The sequence below is a fragment of the Chenopodium album genome, chromosome 20, assembly GCF_948465745.1.
Source record: "Chenopodium album chromosome 20, dcCheAlbu1.1, whole genome shotgun sequence".
Taxonomy (NCBI): Eukaryota; Viridiplantae; Streptophyta; class Magnoliopsida; order Caryophyllales; family Amaranthaceae; genus Chenopodium; species Chenopodium album.
This window is the reverse complement of record NC_137853.1, coordinates 2,299,990-2,323,458: the sequence shown is the minus strand read 5'-3', so window position 1 is coordinate 2,323,458 and position 23,469 is coordinate 2,299,990. Positions and strand designations below refer to the sequence as shown.

The window sequence follows — 23,469 nt, the reverse complement described above, 5'->3', positions numbered from 1 at the left end:
TCCAAGTCTCCCCCCTATCAATTTCCATGATGATGGGCCTTTGGGTACTTGGCTTCTCCAACACTTCCCACATGATGTTCCGGGGGGATACCCCCTCAGCTGAGCTTGCTAAGCGTGCAAGAGCATCAGCTTGTTGATTCTCTGAGCGGGGGATGTGCTTGATCTCAAAGTTTTCAAACGCTTTTGTCAAGCTCTCAGCCTTCTCAAAGTAGGCCTTCATGTTTTCCTCCTTTACTTCAAAATCTTTTGTTAATTGCCCCACAATGAGTTGTGAATCTGAGCATACTTGAACTGATTTGATCTTCATGAATTGGCACAAGTTTAGCCCCAAGATGAGAGCTTCATACTCAGCTTCATTATTTGATGCATGGAAGGCGAACTTAACTGCGTATTCAAATTTCTCCCCCTCTGGGGATGTGATAACTAGCCCAGCTCCACTTCCAGCCTTACTAGACGACCCATCCACATAAAGAGCCCAAGGGGCGGAGGTGTCTATTGGGGTTGGCCTATGAGCGCATTCAGTTATGAAGTCGGCCAAAGCCTGGGCTTTGATGGCCTTGCGGGGCTCAAACTCAATTCCAAAATCAGCCAACTGATCCGACCAATCTGTCATTCGGGATGAGTGGTTCTTGCTCTCTAGCACCTTCTTGATTGGTTGGCTGGTGAGAACCTTGATGGGGTGTGCTTGAAAGTAGGGCTTTAGTTTTCTGCTTGCCATCACTAAAGCATACACCACCTTTTCAATAAGGGTGTACCTTGTCTCAGCCCCCCTTAGAGCATGGCTGACAAAATAGACGGGTATTTGGCCTTCCTCTCTTTCGGCAACAAGAACCGCACTCAAGGCATAGTCTGATATGGCCAAGTACACAAACAATGTTTCCCCGGGTAGGGGGCTAACAAGCTTTGGGATGTTGGTAAGATGCTCCTTCAATTGCTGGAAGGCTTTCTCAGCCTCCTCATCCCATAAGAACTTGGGCCTCTTGAGGGCCTTGAAAATGATAAACTCTTATCAGCTGATCGGGATAGGAATCGCCCTAAAGCAGCTAGGCAGCCTGTAAGGCGTTGCACTTCTTTAACATTCCGGGGGGATTCCATATCAAGAATTGCTTGAATCTTCTCCGGGTTGGCATCAATACCCCGCTGATCTACCATAAACCCCAGGCACTTTCCTCCTTGTACCCCGAAGACACACTTGCTAGGATTGAGTTTCATCTTGTATTTTCTAAGGGTAGTGAATGTTTCCCTTAGGTCTGCTATATGGTCTGAGCTTTCTTTGCTTTTAACGATCATGTCATCAACATAGGCCTCCACATTCCGGCCTAGCTGTCCTTCAAAGATTTTATTCATCAGGCGCTGATATGATACGTAGCCCCAGCATTTTTCAAACCGAATGGCATCACATTATAACAATAGACCCCTTGACTAGTGATGAAGGCCGTGTGAGCTTGATCTTTTTCAGACATGGGTATCTGATGATACCCCGCATTGGCATCCATGAAGCTTAGGAGGGCGTGACCAGCGGTCGAATCCACCAACCTATCAATCTTAGGCAAAGGATGATCATCCTTGGGGCATGCCTTGTTTAAATCCATAAAGTCCACACACATACTCCAAGAGCCATTGGGCTTCCTAACAAGCACAACATTAGATAACCACTCAGTGTATTGGCACTCTCGAATGAAACCCGCTTCGAGAAGCTTCTTGACCTCAGCAGCTGCAGCTTTGTTTCTCTCCGGCCCAGCATGACGGAGTTTTTGCTTCACAGGCTTGTAGCCCTCCTTGATATTCAACTCGTGCGTCATCACTTCGGGGTCTATGCCCGACATTTCATCTGCTGTAAAAGCGAAGATGTCTTTGTACTCTCTAAGTACTTGAATGATACTATGCCTGAGCTGGGGTCTAAGTTCTTTCCCACTCTCACAGCCCGAGCGGGGTCATCTCCCAAGGGTATGCTTTCATCCTCTTCGATAGGCTTAGGCCTGCCATAGAGCTTGGGATTTTCAGCCATGTATATGTTCATTATGGGGAGCTGAGGGTCATCTACATCCATTGCCTTTCGCTTAGCCCCCTTGTCTTCCTGATTATCTGAGCCTTCAAGCTGTTTCAGGCTGTCTACATAGCATTTTCGTCCCTCGAACTGATCTCCATATATCTTCCCTACCGAGCCATCGTCGGTCTCAAATTGAAGGAGTAGATGGTAAGTTGAGATTGCAGCCTTAACCTCGTTGAGCAGGGGTCGGCCTATGATCATGTTGTATGGCAGAGGGGTGTCCACAACTAAGAATGTGAATACCAAGCTTCTCCCTTTCTTCTTCTCCCCTAGGCGGATTGGGAGCCTGATTGTACCCAAAGGGTAGACATGGTTTCCCCCGAAACCTACTAAGGGCTTGTCAAGGGGTGAGAGATCTCCTTTACCAAAACGCATTTGTACGAGGCAATTCCAAGTGATTATGTCAGCTGAACTTCCACTATCTACCAAAACTTTCCTGACCTTGGCATTTGCCACCTTCATGCTGATCACCAGAGGGTCATCATGGGGCCTTTGAATCTTCTTTGTCGAATCCCCCCCGAAGACCATGAGAGGTTCCTTCGGAGTAGATGAAGGGGTGTCAATATCATAGATAGCTTCCCCTAGCGACCGCAAATGACCTTTGCGTGCTCTATTAGATAAGCCCCCAGAGGCATATCCCCCGGCTATGACATGGATAGATATGTTGGTATCGGCTGAGCTGTGGGCCTCATTCACGACCCTTGAAGCCTTACTCCTTTGCTTGTCTTTCGGAGGGTCTTTCAGGTAACGGTTAAGCTTTCCTTCTTCTGCTAGCTTATCTAGGGCTTTCTTGAGTTCTCTGCAGTTCCGGGTGACGTGACCACACTCCCTATGGTACTCACACCAGAGCCTCTTGTTCCTTTGTTCCATCGGTGTATTCATTGGATTAGGCTTGGGGAGGATAGCCTTGTTCTTTATGTCCAAATAGATCTCACGCCTATCAGCATTGTACTTGAGCCCTTCATCATCACTCTCAGTCCTTCTTGGCCTTCTATTCCTGTTTTCATGATAATTGTCTTCTTGCTTTCTTTTCCCCTTGTTGTTAGCCAAGGGTGCCTTGCACACCTCACTAGCTTCAATGATCCTTTCAGCTCTTTCCATAGCTTCAGAGAAGGTACTGACTTTATCATGCACAAGTTCAAACTTTAGCTTGTTGGACTTGAGCCCGAAGAGAAGGGTTGTGAAAGCAACATTATCCTGGAGGTCGGGGATAAGCTGAGACTCGGTATTGAACCTCTTGATATAGTCTTTCAGACTTTCGTTCTCTCCCTGCTTGACAGTCATCAAGTGCACGCTGGTCTTAGTTTGTCTACTCCCAGCAATGAAGTGTTTCGTGAATTGAGTAGCCAGCATATCAAATGTTCTAATGCTCCCGGGGGTAAGGTTGTTAAACCAGGTCTGGGATATACCCTTGAGTGTAGTGGGGAAAAATCTACACCACGAGGCCTCACATCCTGTCTGGACTCCCATCTGTGCTTTGTAAGCGTTCAGATGGTCCTTCGGGTCTGTCTTTCCATCATATGGGTCCAATGTAGGGATTTTGACCTTAGGCGGAATGGGTGTGTTCATGATTTCCTCACTGAAGGGGGTGATATTCTTGACAATTCCAAGTCTTCCTGTCCGGGGAGGTGGAGAGCGCTCCGGGCTTCTTCTTGGTGAAGATGCAGGCCTAGGAGAAGTCCTTCTTTGCCTTGAAGTAGCTGAGTTAGCTATACTATCTCGATACCTGGTGGAACCATGGTGAGAGTGAACTCTTGTTCGACCTCTCGGGGGTGCATCCTTTTCTTCCTTAGAATTATCCCTCCTTGAGTTGATTATCTGACGGGCATCCAAAGTTCCTTCCCTCAGCCTTCGGTCATTGATTATCTCTCTAGCATCTCTCGGCTGGGTGGGTTGCCTTGACCCCCGCCGGGAGTTGGGAGATTGTCTCGGCTGAGAGCGATGAGACTCCTGATGCCGAGGCCGGGAGGAGGCTTGATGGAGCTGGGATACATGAGGTTGGAGGTTAAGCTATTGAGCGTTCCCCATCCCACCTTGCCCCCCGCCCGGGATAACAAGTGCCCTGAGGCTTTCTTCCAAGTTTCTGTTGATTTGGAGGGCCAACTGATCCAAGTCTCGGCGGGTGACCACCTGGGGGCTAGTCACTTCCCCGACGGGGTCACTGCGAGCCTGGGGTATTATCTCCTCGACTACATGAGCATGCCTAGCCGAGAGAATAGGAGCTCGCCTAGTAGCATCTTGGTATGTACTGCGGGGACGCCTAGTGTTCACCATGACTTTTTGTTAGTTATCCCCACAGACGGCGCCACCTGTTTCTGGAAAACAGAGTTGCTCCTGGGAGTCTTAGAGTATTCCTCGGGGTTACGGTAATAATGTCAAGATGTCTTAAGGCAAAAGTCATAATAGTGTCCGAATTTCCCTCCTCTACGCCTGGCTGTCCGTGAGCTAGGCCTGCAAAAGAGAGAGAAGGTTAATTGCCCCGGGGGTGTGACCCGGGAAAGCCCTTCCGATGCTTAAGTCAGCGATCGTACTTTAGAGAGAGAAAGTAGAGAGAGAAAGTAGAGAGAGAATTAGAGAATTAGGAAAAAGTTACCATTGCTAATGATTGGAGAGCTATTTATAGATGTACTTTCTGGTGGCAGCAGTTGTACTTAGTTGGATAGATTAGGGGTAAATCCGTACTTGGTGCTGACTAATGATGGGCTGGATAATGGAGGGGTATTTTCGTAATTCCAGGTCAATGGGCTTAGGACAATGGACTTAGCCCAAACAATTTTAATAAGACATTGATAGATGATTTTGTGATTCGTCGTATTCATGTCTCATTATCTCTAATATTATTATCAAAATTTGCAACCTTTTCCTTGAATAGTACGGAGTATGTAAGAATTTTTTTATTGATAATTTCTAAAAAGGGAACATGATTCTAGCTAGGACATACATTGATAGATAATTTTGCAATCCCTCGAACTCATATCTCATTATCTCTAATATGTTCGACAAAATTAAACACTCTTAACTAAATCTTGCTAAAAGTGGTTCTTTATCGAAAACATTTGTTAAATTAGAATTTCCAACAAGGCTTTTTTTAGCAAACTAATTTGAAGGAGAAGTTAGAGCATCATAATCATAATGGAGTAATGGTTAAATTGAGGATATATTTCTCCATTATATCTTGGACTAAGTTGATAAGTACCAAAAAAAACATTGTGTGGGGATGTGGCTCCACCTTATCCTATTGAAAATGCTCAAACTTTCCATCACCAACCCACCAAATGAAAATAGATCCAAAAAGATAAGAGAAAGAGGGACATACATAGGACTCATAGGAGTGACTATAGTAGTAGAAGTGATGAGCTTTTTCTTATACCATCGCAAACTATTTATAATTATTGTAGTTCTAATCCTTTTTTTATTCAAGTAAACACAAAATAACTAATTTAAGCTTAAAATGATACTCCTATTCATTAACATCAAGTTAACCATTTGATCGATTTGTTTTTTTCTTAAACGGAGTAACTATATATTATTACAAATTATATGATTATATGACATAAATGATAAATGTTTCTTTAGTTTATCAAGCTTTAATCCTTGAAAAATCAATCAAATTTATAGAAATTCCTATTCATAATATAGATCTCTACTCTAAAGTGATCGATTTGTTGATGTAAATTGAAAAGCGAAAGGTTCCAAAGTATGTAGAAGCTAAGTACATAGAACAATAATAAATCGATCGTGTACAAAATCATAGCTAAAATCTCATTTTTCATTATTTATCAACAAACTTCACTCGAGTGATAGTTTTTGTTCATGTAGTACATAGTCAAGCTAAGCAACCCAAAGATATACATATAAGTTTCATGGATCGTACATCAGCCGAGTATATGCATTCATCTTGATACATAACATCCTCAATCTCGTGCAAACCATGCTACATGAATTTGTACATCGATCTGAATGATCGATTACTAGGATAAATATCATACCATCATAGACAACCAGTAGCATGAGATTACTCAATTCATCTCAAGATCCATATATAATTGATTCATGAGATAAGATTGTACACAAATATATTATGTTTTTAGTTTAAAGGACCTAATTAAGTGTGACTCCAAGGCCCTAAAAACATAATTACTCGAATTGGATCTTCGTTGTTATTATGTATGTTTAATTTTCGTCTTGCAGATGATGGAGGAGGAACGCGATGTTTATTAAAATCTTTATTAGTATCTCTTACCATGGACACCATAGCCGCCTCGTGAACATGCTTGAGCTCTTCTCCGATGACACTCTTCCACTCGTGAACTAAGGAAGCGTCACAAGAGAACTTTGATGGCTTCATAATATGATACTTTAGGCAAATAACTTTGTTGCCTTAGCGAAAGAGCGATCATATAAGAATTGTAGCTAAGACCTAGAGTGCCTCTTTATATAGACAAAAAAAGGTGATCATAGAGGTTTATCTTAGTGGAAGAGCGAATATATTGAACTTTAATAAAGTTTTATATAGGAGTATATTGCTAAAGCAATATCACAATCAACTAATTAAATAGATAAGTAATAATTTATATCTAATCAAGAAGTCATTGAATGATATTGTTACACACATAGATTCCTATACTTCTTATTAAGGTTTTATTACAAATTTGTATTCCTTTGTATTTTACGATTAATAATACTTCGTATACGGTAAAACTTAAGCTTATTAGTCGAAAATGACTGTAGAGTATGTATGAATATTAAGAAACAGATAGGCATATTTTAAAACTAAGAAAGTGATATAGAGACGTGGTATCCAGCTAAGTGAGACACTGAGACCCCACGTACTTGTCCTACCTATATATATATATTCCGTATTGTGATAGAGTGGAATTGAGTATGGCTTATTGGTTGTGGAATACACATCATCAGCTGCTTTGATTAAATTAGCTTAACGTTACGCAATCGCTCATGCTTCGTCGATGTCGTTGCTTCGTTCTTAATTACCCCATATAAACCTAATGAGAAAGAATTAATTATATTAAGGTCTTGTCTTAGTCTCTATTCCAAGTATTTAATTAGTCATGATCTATGACATAATGACTTAGTTAATTCTCTGAATTATATAAATCAAATTATCTCTTTTTCTTTTTTGGGGAGCTCCTTTTTCATAGTCTATGCAAGCAAGCACTTAACAAATGCACTATTACTATAGTCACAATTCACCTAATTAATAAAATATGACATGATTAACTATACTCTTGTTGTCTATTTATATATGTTGCTGCATTGGCAGATAACTTTTCTTATGATTTTGCAATTAACAAAATTGGCTCTTCAAAACACGAAAAGCCAATTGAAGAAAGTTATATACCATCTTTTTACTACTTTATTATGTAAGTTGTCTCACACTCTCACTCACTTACTCATCACAAGTTCACAACATACACTGCACCATGAGTCCTTATTGTGTCACAATCTCACATAACTCATAAATGGATAATGGATTATATTTTTCATTTTTGTATACTACTCAGATCAAGTACAAATACGGATCATATCGCGGTGGCCCGGATCGATCTCTTATTCTCCTATGTCGACAGATAGTCAATAAGTGCCTCTAATGACAATATGACCTCTCGGTTCATGAAGACATGAATGAATTATATATGTGCATGTGTAATAAGGACTTTAGGGAGTATTATAGCCTTTATAGGTCATATATAACGGAGTAATTGCTATGATGGGTTGTTGAAAGTTTATTTTTTAAGATTAGTCATTATATTCTAGTGAATGTCACGTACGAGAATGAAGTCTAACCATCCATATAATCTCTTAGGTTAGAATATAGAAATTCAATCAGTGGTTTGTAATATCATAGACGTACTTACAAACTAGCCCAATGTCTGTTTTTTTAAAGGTAATGGGTCTTCTAATCTTAAGGGTCAATTCTAACAAGCAATAGGCCAAGTCATAAACGAAGTATTATAATTTAAATATTATGTATATACGTAGTACGAAGTATATAATAATAGGTATTTTGTAATTTTTTAATTTATTTTTTTCGAAATCCAAAAACTAGTACAGTAAAATTTAGTTAGACTATTCAGATGGACTGGCTGGTATTTATTAAGTGAATTGTGTTTGCTTATTTTAATCATGGAAGAAATATTCGTATTTCATGTCCAACAGACCAACACCATTGTGCATTTTCTAATTTGGAGTATATGCTAGCATTATTCTTACTTGGTTTGAGGTCTAAGGTGTTAGTTTTCGAATATTTTAAAGTTGCTATTTATACAGTGTGTTGAATTGATTAATTGCATAAATTATTGAAGTTAATGGAACTGTAATTGAATCAGTTTATTTGATTATTTATTTCAAGATTGGCAAAACAGCATTAGATGTTGATTCAAGGCAAAATCAGATTATATTCCAGATTCGACAAGAAAGTTTTAAATTTGCTGATGAAATGTGAACTTGAAGATAATAAGCATCTATGCTTATTATACCTGATACGACCACTTGTTGGCTTATATTAATGTGATCTGAACAGTAAACGAGTGACATATGTCAATTAGTGTTTCTATGCCTCTATAAATCTTTAACACTCCGTATGTATACAATTCTTGTCAATTACTCCCTACTAGTTAGATAAATCATTAAACTTCAGAAAATAAATATTCAGAAGTTAGTAGTATATGAGGAAGAGTATATTACAAACATGAACATACGTAAAAAAAAAGTAAAATCAACCATACAGAAATAAATTTTACCCTTAAAAAATGTGGTAAAAAAAATGCAGTTCACTCTAAAAATACTTGATTACACTGTTTAGTTCAAGAACTGTTACTGAAAATGAACAAGAAATAAATATAAATAAATAAATAAAAACCTAGGGAGTATGTCTTTTCAAAGTCATTTGATAAAATTGGAACAATACAATGAAATAAAAAAAAAAAAAAAAAAAAAAAAAAAAAAAAAAAAAAAAGTGTAAGAAGATAACGATGATAAGTAACTTAGCTTTTGTATAATAGATTGCATCGGAATACTTTATTTTTAACTCGTTATCAAGTTAGGGCTTGTTCACATTTACTGAATTGAGCTGAACTGAACTGATTGGAGCTGAACTGAACTGAATTAAGCTGAAATGAATATTTTATGAGAGAGGGAAATTAAGAGCTGAACTGAACTAATTGGAGCTGAATTGAACTGAACTGATTGGAGCTGAACTGAACTAAACTGAAATTAAGTAAATATAAACAGGCCCTTAATGTATACTTATTATTCGTTTGCATTGACAAGACCTATATGTCGCTTAATTTTTGAATTTCTCCTAATCCGTTCCCAAAATAAAAAAGTATAATCCATCATTTATGTCTCCTCATCTAGATTGAGTCTTTACATTAATTACTAATTAATTAAATAATTTAATTACATAAACCCAAATGAATAATTTTAGAGTTGAAAAAAAAAAGAATTGAAAACATATACTTTTGGATACGAAATCAAAGAGTATTTATATACTTTTAACCTTTTTGACAGGAAATAAGATTAAACTTTACTGCATAATTACAGTAAGATAATAATTATCACATTTAAATTTTGCATTACAAAAATCAATTAGATGGATGATGATCATGAGATTGAAGATATTCAAGAACATAATCCTTCAAATTCAACCCCACATCTCTATCCTTAACTCTAACATATTTCTCCCCTAATTTATCCAAATACTCCTCCATTCCCACTTTCCCATTTTTATTCCACAATTCCTCCCCAAAACTACGATGACCAAAATACCCCTCTGCTACCGTCACCCGCGGGTCACCTTCCTCATCCGTCACCACCTCTATTGGAAGCCGCTCATAGTGTCCACGACTGATCCCTTCAAGCTCGTCCAACCGGGCCAGGCCCCGGCCCGATACCGAATAGAGCTCTCCAATGACCCGGTGACCCGACCCGGGAATGTTGATCATGAAGGGGATACCCAAGGGCCCGCATACTAGAGGGTATGAATTGAGGGTTTTGTAACAGCCTATGAAAACGGCGTCGTTTGATGCGGTGAGTTCTTCTAATAGATGGTGGTTTGGGTATCCTCGTTTGAGGGTTCCATAGACGAATATTTTGGTGGTTTTGTTGTTGGAATTGGTGGACATTGGTGAATTTTGTGATGGAGAGAGAGAATTTGGATTTGGGGAACAATAGGAATGAGGTCTTCGATTTTAATGATACTGGGTGACCGCAAATTTTTAGATGCACCATGGTGCACCTAGAAATAGGTGCACCACGCCTATACTTTTGAACATTAGGTAAAAAATTCTGAACACTTGTAAATTTTGAACATGTAGTAAAAACATTTGAACATCGCAAATTTTGAACATTTAGTTAAAAAAATTTGAACAATCGCAACATACTACGCTTATACTTTTGAACATTTAGTAAAAAAAATCTGAACAATCGTGAATTTTGAACATTTAGTAAAAAAATTTAAACATCGCAAATTTTGAACATTTAGTACAAAAATTTGAACAATCGCAATGCACACGCCTATACTTTTGAACATTTAGTAAAAAAATATGAACAATAACAAATTTTGAACATTTAGTAAAGACATCCGAACAATCGCAAATTTTGAATTATTACGAGTCAGACAAATTTTGAAAGAAGTTTATCTAAGTCGTAATAATTTTATAATATAAACTGAACATTTATTGTATACAAAATGAACATTTTCTTTATAAAATATGAACATAAAAATTGCATGTTTATGTTCAGTTTTTATGACGTGTTCATATTTTTTTACCAAATGTTCATTTTTTTTGTAAAATGTTCAAATTTTTTAACTTAATGTTCAAAAGTATAGACGTGGTGCACCTATTTCTAGGTGCACCATGGTGCACATAATACTAATTGTTGTGTGACATATTGACAACATATTGATATTGGATTGGGCCCTTTTGTCAAAAAAAAAATATTGAATTGGGCCTTACCTTTCTTATGTTAGATTCTCTCACGGGTTAACCTGATCTATTTTATGGACGAAGTTCATAAAGAGTATAGAAAGGATAAGAAATCACACTTTAACATAAAAGAAACTCAGTACGTCTTGTGTGCGGCTAGCCACACCATATGGCCACTTGTTAAAGAACAAAATGATCTCTATAACACTAAATCAGTAACCCCTTGGTGAAGTAATTTCTGTAAAATTGAACGAGTAACCCCTATAGCACCAATGAAGCAACCCTCATGATGGATGACCACACCATATGGCCGGCCACATATAAGAATAACTTGTTTTTCTTCAACTTATCTTATTTGTACTTTGTTGAACTTATGAGATTTAAAATAAGTAAAAAGAGGGTGATTAGAATCGGGTTTTACATCATGATCTTGAGATAAAGGTGTGCACTATGGCTATAGACGAATATGAGAATTTTTAAAAATTATGTCCAAATAATTCAACGTTTGAGCAATATTATGGAGGAAAAACTCTACACATTGATCCTACAATAAATCAAATTAAATGACACTATCGGCTGATCAACTGTTAGGGATCTTATTACTCATTGATGGGCTTTTCGATCATTGAGTATGGTTGAAGTGGAGTCATGGTTTTAAAATTTTATACTTGCATTTTATATACAAATTATTTTTAATTTATTCAATGTACCCATATTTTATACCAAAATATAAATTACTTAAGCATTAAAGTAGCTCAAGCATTTTAGCAAAAATTATTCAGGAGACAAATTATTTACCAAAGTCGGTGAATGGGTTATAGGGATAGCTTAAAGTAGCTTAAGCATTTTAGCACAAATTAAATAATTCATGAGACAACAATTTGGGCTGGAATGTATATTGAAGTGGACCAGTGATGGTGTAAACTACATGTTCGTGCTAATAATGTTAAAACGGCCCAATTCATACTTCACAAATGACGCATCTCCATTTCTGGGTTGTTGCACAAAACCAATTGAACCAAATTTCTACTTTGATTCTTCCCCAAATCATCTCAAATATCATATTTAGGGTATGTTCACATTTTCTTAATTTTAGTTCAGTTCAGTTCAGTTCTAATCAGTTTAGTTCAGTTCAGTTCAACTCCAATCAATTCAGTTTAGTTCAGTTCAGTTCAGCTCCTAATTTCCTTCTCTCATAAAATATTCATTTCAGCTTTGTTCAGTTCAGTTCAGTTCAGTTCAGTTCATTTCAGTTCAGCTCCAATCAGTTAGTTCAGCTCCAATCAGTTCAGTTCAGTTCGGCTCAGCTCAGTTCAGTAAATGTGAACAGGCCCTTACTTCTAATAATATTTGTAATGTTGTTATTAATTATATTTTGAAAAATATTATTTTATCTTAAGTTTTCATCTTATAGTTTGTAATTAAAATTATTCTTATGACATAAAAAACAAGGTTTGAAATTTTCTTTTCTTCATTCATTCATTTTAGAATTATACTCATTGGGTGTGGGAGGACAATAAGATTTTTTTTAACCTTGTGATGTACGATAATATAATGCGGAGAAGTATATTTAGACTCATTGAGTTGATTGAGGTTTCCCCTTTAGAGCTTCCTCTCTGCTTTGCCCTCCCTCCAATAATATAAGAGCGAGTTCATCAATCAAACACGTTAATCATCAATTATCAGACATCCTAACATAATATATGTTGATGATTTATAATAACAATAAACATGTCTTATAAAATACACTGACATATATGATTTCCCTTAAAATAAGTAAAGTAACGACGAAATAATTTCCTCAAATACGGAGTAAAAATCAATGTGAGATTAGAGATTACCGGCCTTAATGTATTAGGTGTTAGATAACAAACATGCAAAACATTCTTACTCTTAGAGTATTGAGCTTGGTTAGAGGTTATCGGCCTTACTATATTAAGTGTTATATAGCGAACATGCAAAACGGTTTTAATCTTAGATTAGTGAGCTTAATTAATTAGACGGACTAATGTGTATTAAAATGTACAAAATAAAGTAAACAGATTTTCATATGCTGAATCCAAGGGAACACTTCCAATTTATAGTGAAAACAGTACTAAATTCTTCTAACCAGCAAAAATTAGCTGTACAAAATGTAAAATTGAAGCAAACATAAGATTCAAGACTTGATTGATGAACCAAAGCAGCACATGGTGATCTGTTTAAGAATACCAAATCACAGAAAAGATCTCTAACTACTAAAATTAAATAGTGTACCTCGTAAAAGAACTTTAAGATGCTTTAATTTGTCATTTTAGCATTGTAAATTGGCTTATTAGATTGAGAGATGAATAACAGGAAAACGTCAATAATAAGGGATGCATGAATCAATATTCAGTAGTCCACTGAATTTGTCTTATTTTATTTGGTTGGTATACGAGAATGGCTAATTATTCTTCAAATATCGCATTGAAAACCTAAGAATGTGACAAGATTCTACAAATTTGTATCGAAAGTCGTTAATATTCTCAATTTCCAACTGTTCTAACTGCGCTGCAATGTAGGCACCTATTTGTTTTTGTGTCCGCATACCCTTACATATTATAGGGATCCAATAACAACATACTTGCATACATATGGCCATATGGGCATGCATGCGGGTCATACATACACCCATCATAAAATAAGATCTTAGTCAACGTCACAAAATCAAATGAAGCATATGCCTTAAAATTATATGGCAATTAAGACAGATAACTCCTACTTAGCGTTATAAATTTAAGTGGTGATGAATACTGTCATCTAGTCTTCTTTCATCAATGTAGGACAATCTCATGTCGTGCTTGAAAATGTATATTGTTGTGCAAATTTCCACAATACTCATACTTATGTCTTATCCCCGACATTTTTGATGACCGTTCATATCTTATTTGATTGGATTGCATCATACTATCATAGGGTATAGAATCATAAGCTAGACCCCTGCCCAAACTCAAAATATAATATTATAGTGTAATAACACTAGTAACGCGCTAACGCCTAACACGTATGACATACCTACTTAATATAAGTATGGTTTATTTACCCAACTACGGAGTAATTTATACAACTATTAAATGATTATATGATCATTATTTATAGGGAGTAACATTCAGCATTACAAACAATCAAAATCATTGATAGGTCAAGCAGGTCAAGTGAATTATTTGATCGAAATCAAATGTTATTTTCCAAAATAATAAATTTTGGCACATATTGGACAGACCAACAATTATAATATCTTATAAAACCTCAATTTTGTATCTGACTACATGTAGATCAAATATATCTTTGTTCTTTGTCAAAAAAAAAAAACTATATCTTTGTTCATTAATAAAGCTAAATTAAGAAAAGTAAGACTGAAAAAACAAGAACATGATGAACAGATTAAAACTAATCATTGCACCAATGTCCAATGTCCAAAAACAACAAAAGGAGGGATACATTTAACTATATCATGATCCTTTGAAATGCATTTGGGAGTAAAATAAATCATAGTATTACATTCTTTATTCCAACTAAACTCTAGCTACCCTAAATTACCGATTTGTCATGTGATCAAAGTTCAGGTCCCCTAGCCTAATCCTAAAGAGTGGCAAGATTAATTAGAAGAAATTATCAGTAATTTCGTTTTAGTGTCCAAAATATGTGCTATAATATAAACGAACAAGAGATCAACATCAATCTATCTCGATTAAGTTAATTTAACCCTTTTTCTTTATCATTGTCCCTCTTTTTATCAATAATAATTAAAATAATCAATAAACTTAGCCTAATCCACGTGGTAACATGTACTTCTTAGCATAGGGATTATGAATTACGGATCATGTTTTATTTTGGAAACATGTTCAAACTTTGGGTGACCAACTGACCACGTACGAGATTGGCTATATTGTACATTTGTACATGCATTTATCGGTCGATCTGATCCTGTATTCCTGTCGAATTAATCCATGTATTCTGTAAATCAAATATTATTGAAAATGTATAATGTACTCCGTAATTACTCAATATTTATTTGGATGCTTAAAATAGATTGTGACATACTATATGTTTTTTTTTTTTTTTGAATGAACATACTATGTGTATATACTTGTATATAAATATGGCAAAAAAAAAAAAAATTGTGTGAGAAAAAAAAGTTGAATACCTTGTATTTTATTTTTATTCAAGTAAGAAGGACATTGACCAAACTTCGACCCATATGACTTTTTGGTATAATATTATTTACAAGTTAGACAGTTTGAAACAATTGAAAGTGAGGGAGAAGATTGAGTAAAGGATCCACATTCCCTATCTTTAAAGTGTCTTATGGGAATTAAACCCCCAATTTCAAGGTTAAAAGGTACAATTTTTTTCACTAAATTAGGCTTTTTAGTGTATACCTTATAAATTTTCGCAAAACTATATGGAGGATTTCTAGTGTATTATGGCATTGATTTTAAGGGTCTGTTCACATTTACATAATTTCAGTTCAGATCAGATCAGTTCAGTTCAGCTCCAATCAGTTTAGTTTAGTTTAGTTTAGCTCTAATCAGTTCAGTTCAGCTCTTAAATTTGTCTCTCACATAAAATATTCATTTCAGCTCAATTCAGTTTAGTTTAGTTCAGTTCAGCTACAATCAGTTCAGTTCAACTCAGTTCAGTAAATGTAAACAGGCCCTGAGTAAGAAACAGCTTTAAACATAGATAGGATATGCAAAGATACAAAATGAAACAAGGAGAAAAAGATAAGGTATATAGACATTCGTGTGGGCAAATTCGGCGTGTAATGGTTGTCATCAAGGGACACTCATTGTCTCCCCGGCCCATTAAACCATCTTTGTGAGTTTTCAGAGACGTATTAAACATTCAAAGAATACAGACATTTTTTATTTTTAATTAATATTTGATGTATAATGTAATGTTTTTTTATATGGTATTGGTTGCTCTAAAATACTACTGTACTCATTATATTACACAAATGAATAAAGTATTGCCTTTTTTTTCATGTGGTTTCTGATATTGCTACATAAAGCTCACAAACGACATAGTCACGTGCACCGTTGCCCCTCTCGGATCGCCCATCCATCTATCCCCCACCATCTTCTTATCGTGCGTGGTGCTTCTTATTGCAAGGTTGTTATATTTTTCAATTCTCAGCTCTACTTCGTACAATCTTCAAGTGTTTTAAAGAAAATTAGTACTATATGTTAAGTTGAATAGGAGAGTTGTACGAATTAGCCTGGTATCGACTATTAAGTTATTGTACGTATGTGTTTAAAATGTAAATCATGTATATCAATAGTAAAATTATTATTTTGGTTTATCAACAAATGGCCTATGAATAATGAAAAGTGTTAGAAGACGAGCAATAAGGATATGAGATAAATGAAAAAAAAAACGAATTATGGATGAACATGAAATCATAAGGTACTTGGCAAAGGGTTTGTTAGACATTGATATAGGCCTAAAAGCTTAAGGTGAAAGGACTGGTCTAAGAATAGACAATGCGCAGGAATGAAATAGAAAGCCGCCAGATTGATCAAGCTCCATATACTGCACGCAGTCATGCAACACTGCCGTATATTGAGATACCTACACCAAATAATATTGGCCTGGATTATCATATATATATGTATCAATTAAACTTCATCTTTTTTTTTTTTTTTTTGAACAAATTAAACATCATCTCAATTAATGGCAATATATGATTGGATAACATTATGAAATTTTGTTTAATTATGATACTTCTTTTGCTCTTTATTAATCAAGTAATATTACTTCCCTCGTCGTCCCCTGAATAATACAATGTACATGTATACTTGCTTGATAGTTCAAATTTCGTTGAAGGACAATTTAATGAACTTGTTTGAAAATTATAATTTTAAGCATTATGTACGGAGTATGTAATTAACTAATTAAGATAATTTAATTTACTACTGGATCTGCTACGGGAGAATACAAGTATTTTCTTAATTTGGACAAATTAATAATAAAAAAGCATACCATACTTTAAGGACGAACTAAAATAAAATTGAACGAGTAATTATTTTGAAATGCAAAGAATTAGAATAGTCTCAAATAATATCCCTCAAAAATGTATAACAGCGGTTCAATGATCATAAACAACAGAGCATATATAAATTCTTTATGTAGCTAGGAAAAAAAAAATACAGAAAATAGGGCAATTTTTAATAATCAAGAAATAGATCCAAGCCACTTGCATGTGAAAAAATCCAATCTTATATACGTACATGTGAGTTGTGATTAGTCAACTGAAGGCAACACAAATTATCATTTGCCATGCAAGCCATGAATAGTCCAATGACTGAAAATATATGGTTTGATTTGATGATACACCAATAATTCCATGAAATTAAACCCTATTAATCTTCATTCGGCTCTTGGACAACTATAAGGACCAATAGCACATACAAGGCAAATATAATCAATCAATCATCATCAGATATCTAACGCTAATTCTACTATGGATGAATTACAATATGATCATTACATTATATTATTCATCGAATTTTAGGATCTTAACGATATGATTGCCATATATGATTACATACTTGGAAACTTAGCTTAGAATTTACGTTAAATATCCCCGTCCATAAACCTGAGTGCCACAAACATATATAAACGTTTATCTTTGTCTGCAAATGACTTATGATAGCACTTGCTTATTAAGTAATAAGTAGTTATGACTCGAGATTTTAACTTTTTTTCAAAACACCGTACCAATATCCCATAACATACAATGTAATGAATAAAACTTTGTATTACTTGTAAAACTCTTATGTTAAGTGAGAACATATATAAAAGCTAGGATGATTATCATATAGTTATGGATAGAATAAATTAGGTAAGCATCAATGTCCAACAAATTATTAGCATATAACATTCGTTGGAACACTTGTGTATACGTAACTAACATGTTAGCTTAATTAGTTTTGAGTGTTTGACCATATATGACTAGAATTCCATCTCAAGTTGATATAAAAAAACAAAAATAAAAATCATGCATAGATAATTTGATATCAATAGTGGATTCAACTAGCTCCAACGTGTCAAAATAATGAGTTTTCTCTTTCATAAAAAAAACATATAAAAATGTTTAAACTAGACAAATAAATATTGCCAAAATAAAAGGGGGATCCACATTTCTTTTATCAAAAACAAAATCAAACATCTTTTCTGCTATAATATGATCTTGCTATATATCTTGCACATGCTCTCAGCGGCTGGTAACACACTCTAAAAAGCTTGAACATGACACTACATTACATTATTATTAACATTAATCTGTTTTCATCCCTTAGCAACCACACCATTTCTTATTTTCTACCTTTTTAAAAATATACGTACTTTGTATATATATAAATGAATCTGTAAGAAGATACTCCGTGTTCTTATTATAATAAATGCACTAGTTGTTTTGTCCCAAAATATTACGAAGTAATTAATAACCTATATGCTTTTAAATGTTCTAATATGACAACTATTTCTTTGACCTTTGTGTTTCATTTGCACTACAAGTTATGACATAAAATTGTGACATGATTATAATTCCTGTGTTTTTCCCTGTTGGAACTGCAATTTCTAAGCAATGTTTTAAATAAAATACTCCGGCTTGAAGGAAAGTCACTAAAGTACCTTATATTACTCCACTACTCCATACTTTTATTAGAAATACATGATATATGTAAACATGTGATCCAAGTATGCTCGTATATTATAACAGCTTTTTTAAGCATCCTCTTCCAATTTAATTACAAAGCGTCCGATTGTTAAATTGGACTGAGTTGACCTATAAAAAGTTCTAAAATTGGTAAGTTAAAAAAGTTCTTTTGATTTACTTATGAGGATGAGGCCAGGTCTTTATAATGATTTCTCTTTCAAGTATTACAATTTCATTAGATTCCTTATTAATAATCTCTAAATGATGCAAATCAAATTAAAGTGTTCAATTTGTGCAAGAAATTTAGTGACAATTATTGTATTTGACTTATGAGGCAAGTTCAGAAGATGACTCAAGAGCAAGACAACAACTTTTTGTGTAACACCTTTATTCTGGTACAACACGGTAAATGACTAAATGGTGCTCTAAATTGTCAGATCAAAGGGTTAAAATAAGCCAACCAGATGAGTTCTGCTTTACTGTATTTTTCCAATTGTTTGGCATCAAAATATAATTTTAAAAAAATAAAATTAGGTTTTTGCGTTTCAACTTTCAAACAAATAAACATGCAAAAGATCAGAAGTTTGAAAGGAGAGGTTGCTTTCACAAGTTCGTGCACCAAGAATGTCATCACAAATCATCAATTTCTGCTTCACGAGTTTCTATTTTCAAGAAGAATGTTCCCTGTTTTGTAGGAACATTAATCACTATTAGCACTAATCTTTCTTTATTATCCTTAATTCTCCTCCCCTTGTTTCTGTGACAATACATGTATTTTTTTCATTCTTCACATAATTTTCTAATTTCATAACCCCCTCATCAAGTCATCATTAGATAAAGTGAAGCTAAGGTTGTTCATCATGCATTTCTATAAAGGTTATAGAGTACGGAGTACTATTCTGTATTAATAGTTTAATTTATAATATGTTATCGCAAAAGTACTAGTAGTACTTAATACTAATGTATGATATTGCCTTTTATTTTATTTCTTAAGATTTTTATGCCTTTAAATGCGTAAAAATTAGTTTTATACAAAATCCTACCACCCTCTTCAAGTTGAAAATCATCAATGACTTCGAGTGTTTTGATTATTATAGAGCTAACCTTCAAACAAGTGTGAAATTTATTATTGTATGCAAAGTCAAAGGGGATGTACGTAATATCTGTAGATCACGTGAAAGTGCTAAGCTAGAAGGTATGGTGAAGTAGTGCATACAAGAAAACAATTGTCATGAGTGAAAGGAGCAAATATAAGCAAAAATTCATTTTGATAATCTCAACTATGGTTAATTTACTTTGAATAATCTCAACTTTTGTTTATTATGAAATAATATCAACTTCTATTTATACGCATTATTTTCTTTCTTCAATAATCCCAGCAGGTTATCAACCTGTTAAAACATAAGATCCTTAAATCTATTGTCCTACTCAGGGCCTGTTTTGATTTACAGAACTGAGCTGAACTGAATTGAACTGAACTGATTGGAGCTGAACTGAATTGAACTTAAGCTAAACTGAATAGACCCTCATTCACATTCTTACCTTGTGGTTTGGGCTACACTAGAACACCAATATGATGCAAATATTTTAAAGTCACGTTACAAAAGAAGTATAAATTTCATAAAATAAAAACCATCTTCTTTACCGATTGGATTCCCAAAAAAGTTTTTCACTAATTATATCTATTTTCCTAAGTTTCCATGATATTATTAGTTTCCTGTTGTTGACATAACATGTTAAAAAGATAGGTGTACAATTGACCCCAAGAAGTGCAAAAAAACCACAAAAATAATGATGCAAGAACAAGAAAAGTTTAGCTAAATGGTCTAACTTAAAAGCCGTTGTTGTGTCCCAAGACAATATGAAAATTAGACAATAATGCACGCACGGTTAAAACTAAAAGCATCTTAAAAGTACAAAGAAAGGCTATATGTATTGTTTAGAAGTCACAATTATTGCTATAGTTTCTTTGTTACAACACTGTTTAACTTTAATTTTGTATTATTGGACGGTAAGTAGGGTCACTTCTTCCAACAATAAACTGTTCTTCATTGAATCTTGATTTAAAAGATATGAACCTTGATTTAAAAGATATGCCACCCTCCATAATTAACCCTTTAATTTGATGTATGAATTATGCATTCAATCATTGTAAAGCAAGGTGCCCCAATTTTTGGATCCAAACCCCATTGATTATAATTAGCTAGATCACAAAATGGTCACATACTTAATTGTCAACTTCATTTGGTTAATTTAGTAATTAAAATTTTAGAAATGTCTTCACTATAATTGGATTGAGTCACCTTGCACATGGATTAATTATATACAATTGGACATGTTAAGGTTATTTTAATTAGGAGTAATGACAAAAAATGCTATAGTAGCCATACATGGTGCAGAGAATAATGCAAATGTGGTGCAAATGTTTTCTTATTCGATACTAGAAAAAATAATAACAGAGATTTTGGTAGTGAGTTGCAAACATATTACATGTATTTTTTTTTAATTATAATTTATTAAATTTCAATAATATAAGTTAAAAAAAAAGTTAAAAACTAAATATACTACATGTCTACATGGTACTGATAATAGTACTCCGTACCATGTTAAATTTGCACAGCACTTGAAAACTAAAACGACTCCAAATTTTCTTACCTAAACATTAATCGGATCTAGTTAAGCACTATTCACCTTAATTTATAGTGACGGAAATCCCACATATTGAGCAACACACAATTCTATATTTGTAGTATTGAGTATATGGAATACATATTCCCCTGAAATACGAGAATTCTTATAACATATGCACTTTCATAGTCAAGTTACTATAATGAACTAAAAGTTTTCAAATACGTTTTAGTACTGGTCTAATTTTTGTATTTGAAAACTAATTAAACAAGTGACATTGACAAGTACACCTCCTAAAAAAATATTGATTCCCAAACATAAACATAATTAGTGACATTAATTATGCTCCAATTAAATTTGCTATTAGTGTTCCACTCACAAACGAATTGGGAGCTTTACCAACCCATCACTTATACTTGCTCAAAACTAAAGTATAGATTCGTTAATCGTTACCAATAATGACATAATGACGTACCAATAACACAACCGTTACACTTCATAGATTGGACGTACGCAATAATTTCAAACTTCAATTCAAACTAATGAAAAGTAAAAACAGAAACAAAATCAATAATTATGATCACCAATACACTTCACTATTATTCATTCATCCCATTTAAAGTATTTCCAATATTAACACTCTTCCATTTTCCATTAGTAGTCTACTATGAAGTACGGAGTATCATTTATCTATCGCTATTAACAATTACCAAAATTAACAAACTCGCTACGAGTATAATTTTTTAAAAAATTAAAAATTAACGATCAAATTTCAACCTCGATGCAAAGGAGAACGTTCGTGAACAACTTTAGGAGTTTTTGAATAAGTTTGCCGGAAAACCTTCATCGGACTCGGAAAATACCACCCTTTTCCTTTCGAAAGTCCGGCAACATCACTATTTCCGGCGACAGCAACCGACTTCGATCTCCTCATCTCCGCTTCCACTTTCTCTCTCCTCGGTTTCTTCTGCCACCAAATCACCGACCAAAACGACGACGATTTCCCGGCGAGTTTTTCCGGCGGATGTTTCTCATCAACGGTGGAATATCTCGCTGATCGGAAGAACGGGAAGGCGGAAGATCTGGACCGTCGAAACGCCGGTTCGCCATCGATGAGGTTAGAAATCCGACCGCCGTCGGTAAAATGGAGGGAGAAAGATGACGAAGCGGAGGAAGACGACGAGGTGGTGGCGTAACAGGAACAAGGGCGGACGTTAGCGCAGTCAGGGCAAAGAGCGGAAAGGCGTTCTTTAAGGCAAGAAGGGCAGACGCCAGTACGACGACGTTTTGATGGGTGTAATGAGCATTTCCAAACTTCATCTTCTTCAGCGTAAAACGCCATTTTTGATATATTTTTGGGGGTTAATTAATTTTAGAGCGTTTTGTGGGGGAAGGTTGAGAGAGGGTTATATATAAGGAAGAGGGGTTAAGTGGGTTAACTATGGTTAAGGTTGGTGGGTTAAGAAGGGGAAGGTGAAAGGGCGGCGTTTTTGGGGAGCGGGAACATTGGTTTTTTATTTATTTTTATTGTTTATTTTTTTAATTGTTGTTATTTTTGTTTGGTGGTAATGGGCTAACATGTTGGTTGGGACTTGGGAGGAAATGTAGGGAAATGGGTGTGCTTTGGACATTGGATGTGTTATGTCACTTCACTTGTGTGTATGTACACTTTACTGCTTATAAAAACTAGTGTTAAGCTCGGGTAATGTCCCGAGTTAATGCATTTCATGATAAAAATCTTAACTAATATTTAATTTTTATTAAATGACATATAATATGGTAATAGCTTAGTAGCAAACACGTTGGAGTTTAAACTTGAGGTTATGAGTTCAAATCTTATAAGAACCATATTTTTAGACATGGAGTGAAAGCCAGATTAAATGAGACAAGCACCACGTGACATCTAAACTTCTTTTGGAATGATTGGATTAGCAACCTTCTATTATTCGTCTGAGTGCCACGTAAATAGTATCGTATATTTTTCATTTAAACAAATAAAATACTACGCTTCTTTTGTTTCACTTTAGTTAAGACTCATCACATTGGCACTATATTAAGGGAAGATGTTATACTGGGTCAATGGATTAATACATAAAAATTGTTTAAAATAAAACAATTGATCCTTTTTTCATTTTATTCAAGCACTTAAGGTATGAAAT

At 34.8% G+C, this 23,469-nt stretch overlaps 1 protein-coding gene and 1 pseudogene across 1 annotated transcript; both read right to left on the bottom strand.

Moving 5' to 3' along the window:
• Positions 1-9,535: 9,535 nt before the first annotated feature.
• Positions 9,536-10,272, bottom strand: LOC145599202 (putative gamma-glutamylcyclotransferase At3g02910 pseudogene; annotated as a pseudogene).
• An 11,625-nt stretch (positions 10,273-21,897) lies between these two features.
• On the bottom strand, positions 21,898-22,736 carry LOC145598905 (uncharacterized). The gene has a single exon (XM_081655307.1). It carries the CDS (start codon positions 22,650-22,652, stop codon positions 22,083-22,085), a length of 570 nt encoding a protein of 189 aa, XP_081511433.1. The 5' UTR covers positions 22,653-22,736; the 3' UTR covers positions 21,898-22,082.
• Positions 22,737-23,469: the final 733 nt, after the last annotated feature.

Bases quoted from the DNA above. Each gene is read 5' to 3' on its own strand.
- LOC145598905 (XM_081655307.1), bottom strand. From the start codon at position 22,652: ATGGCGTTTTACGCTGAAGAAGATGAAGTTTGGAAATGCTCATTACAC.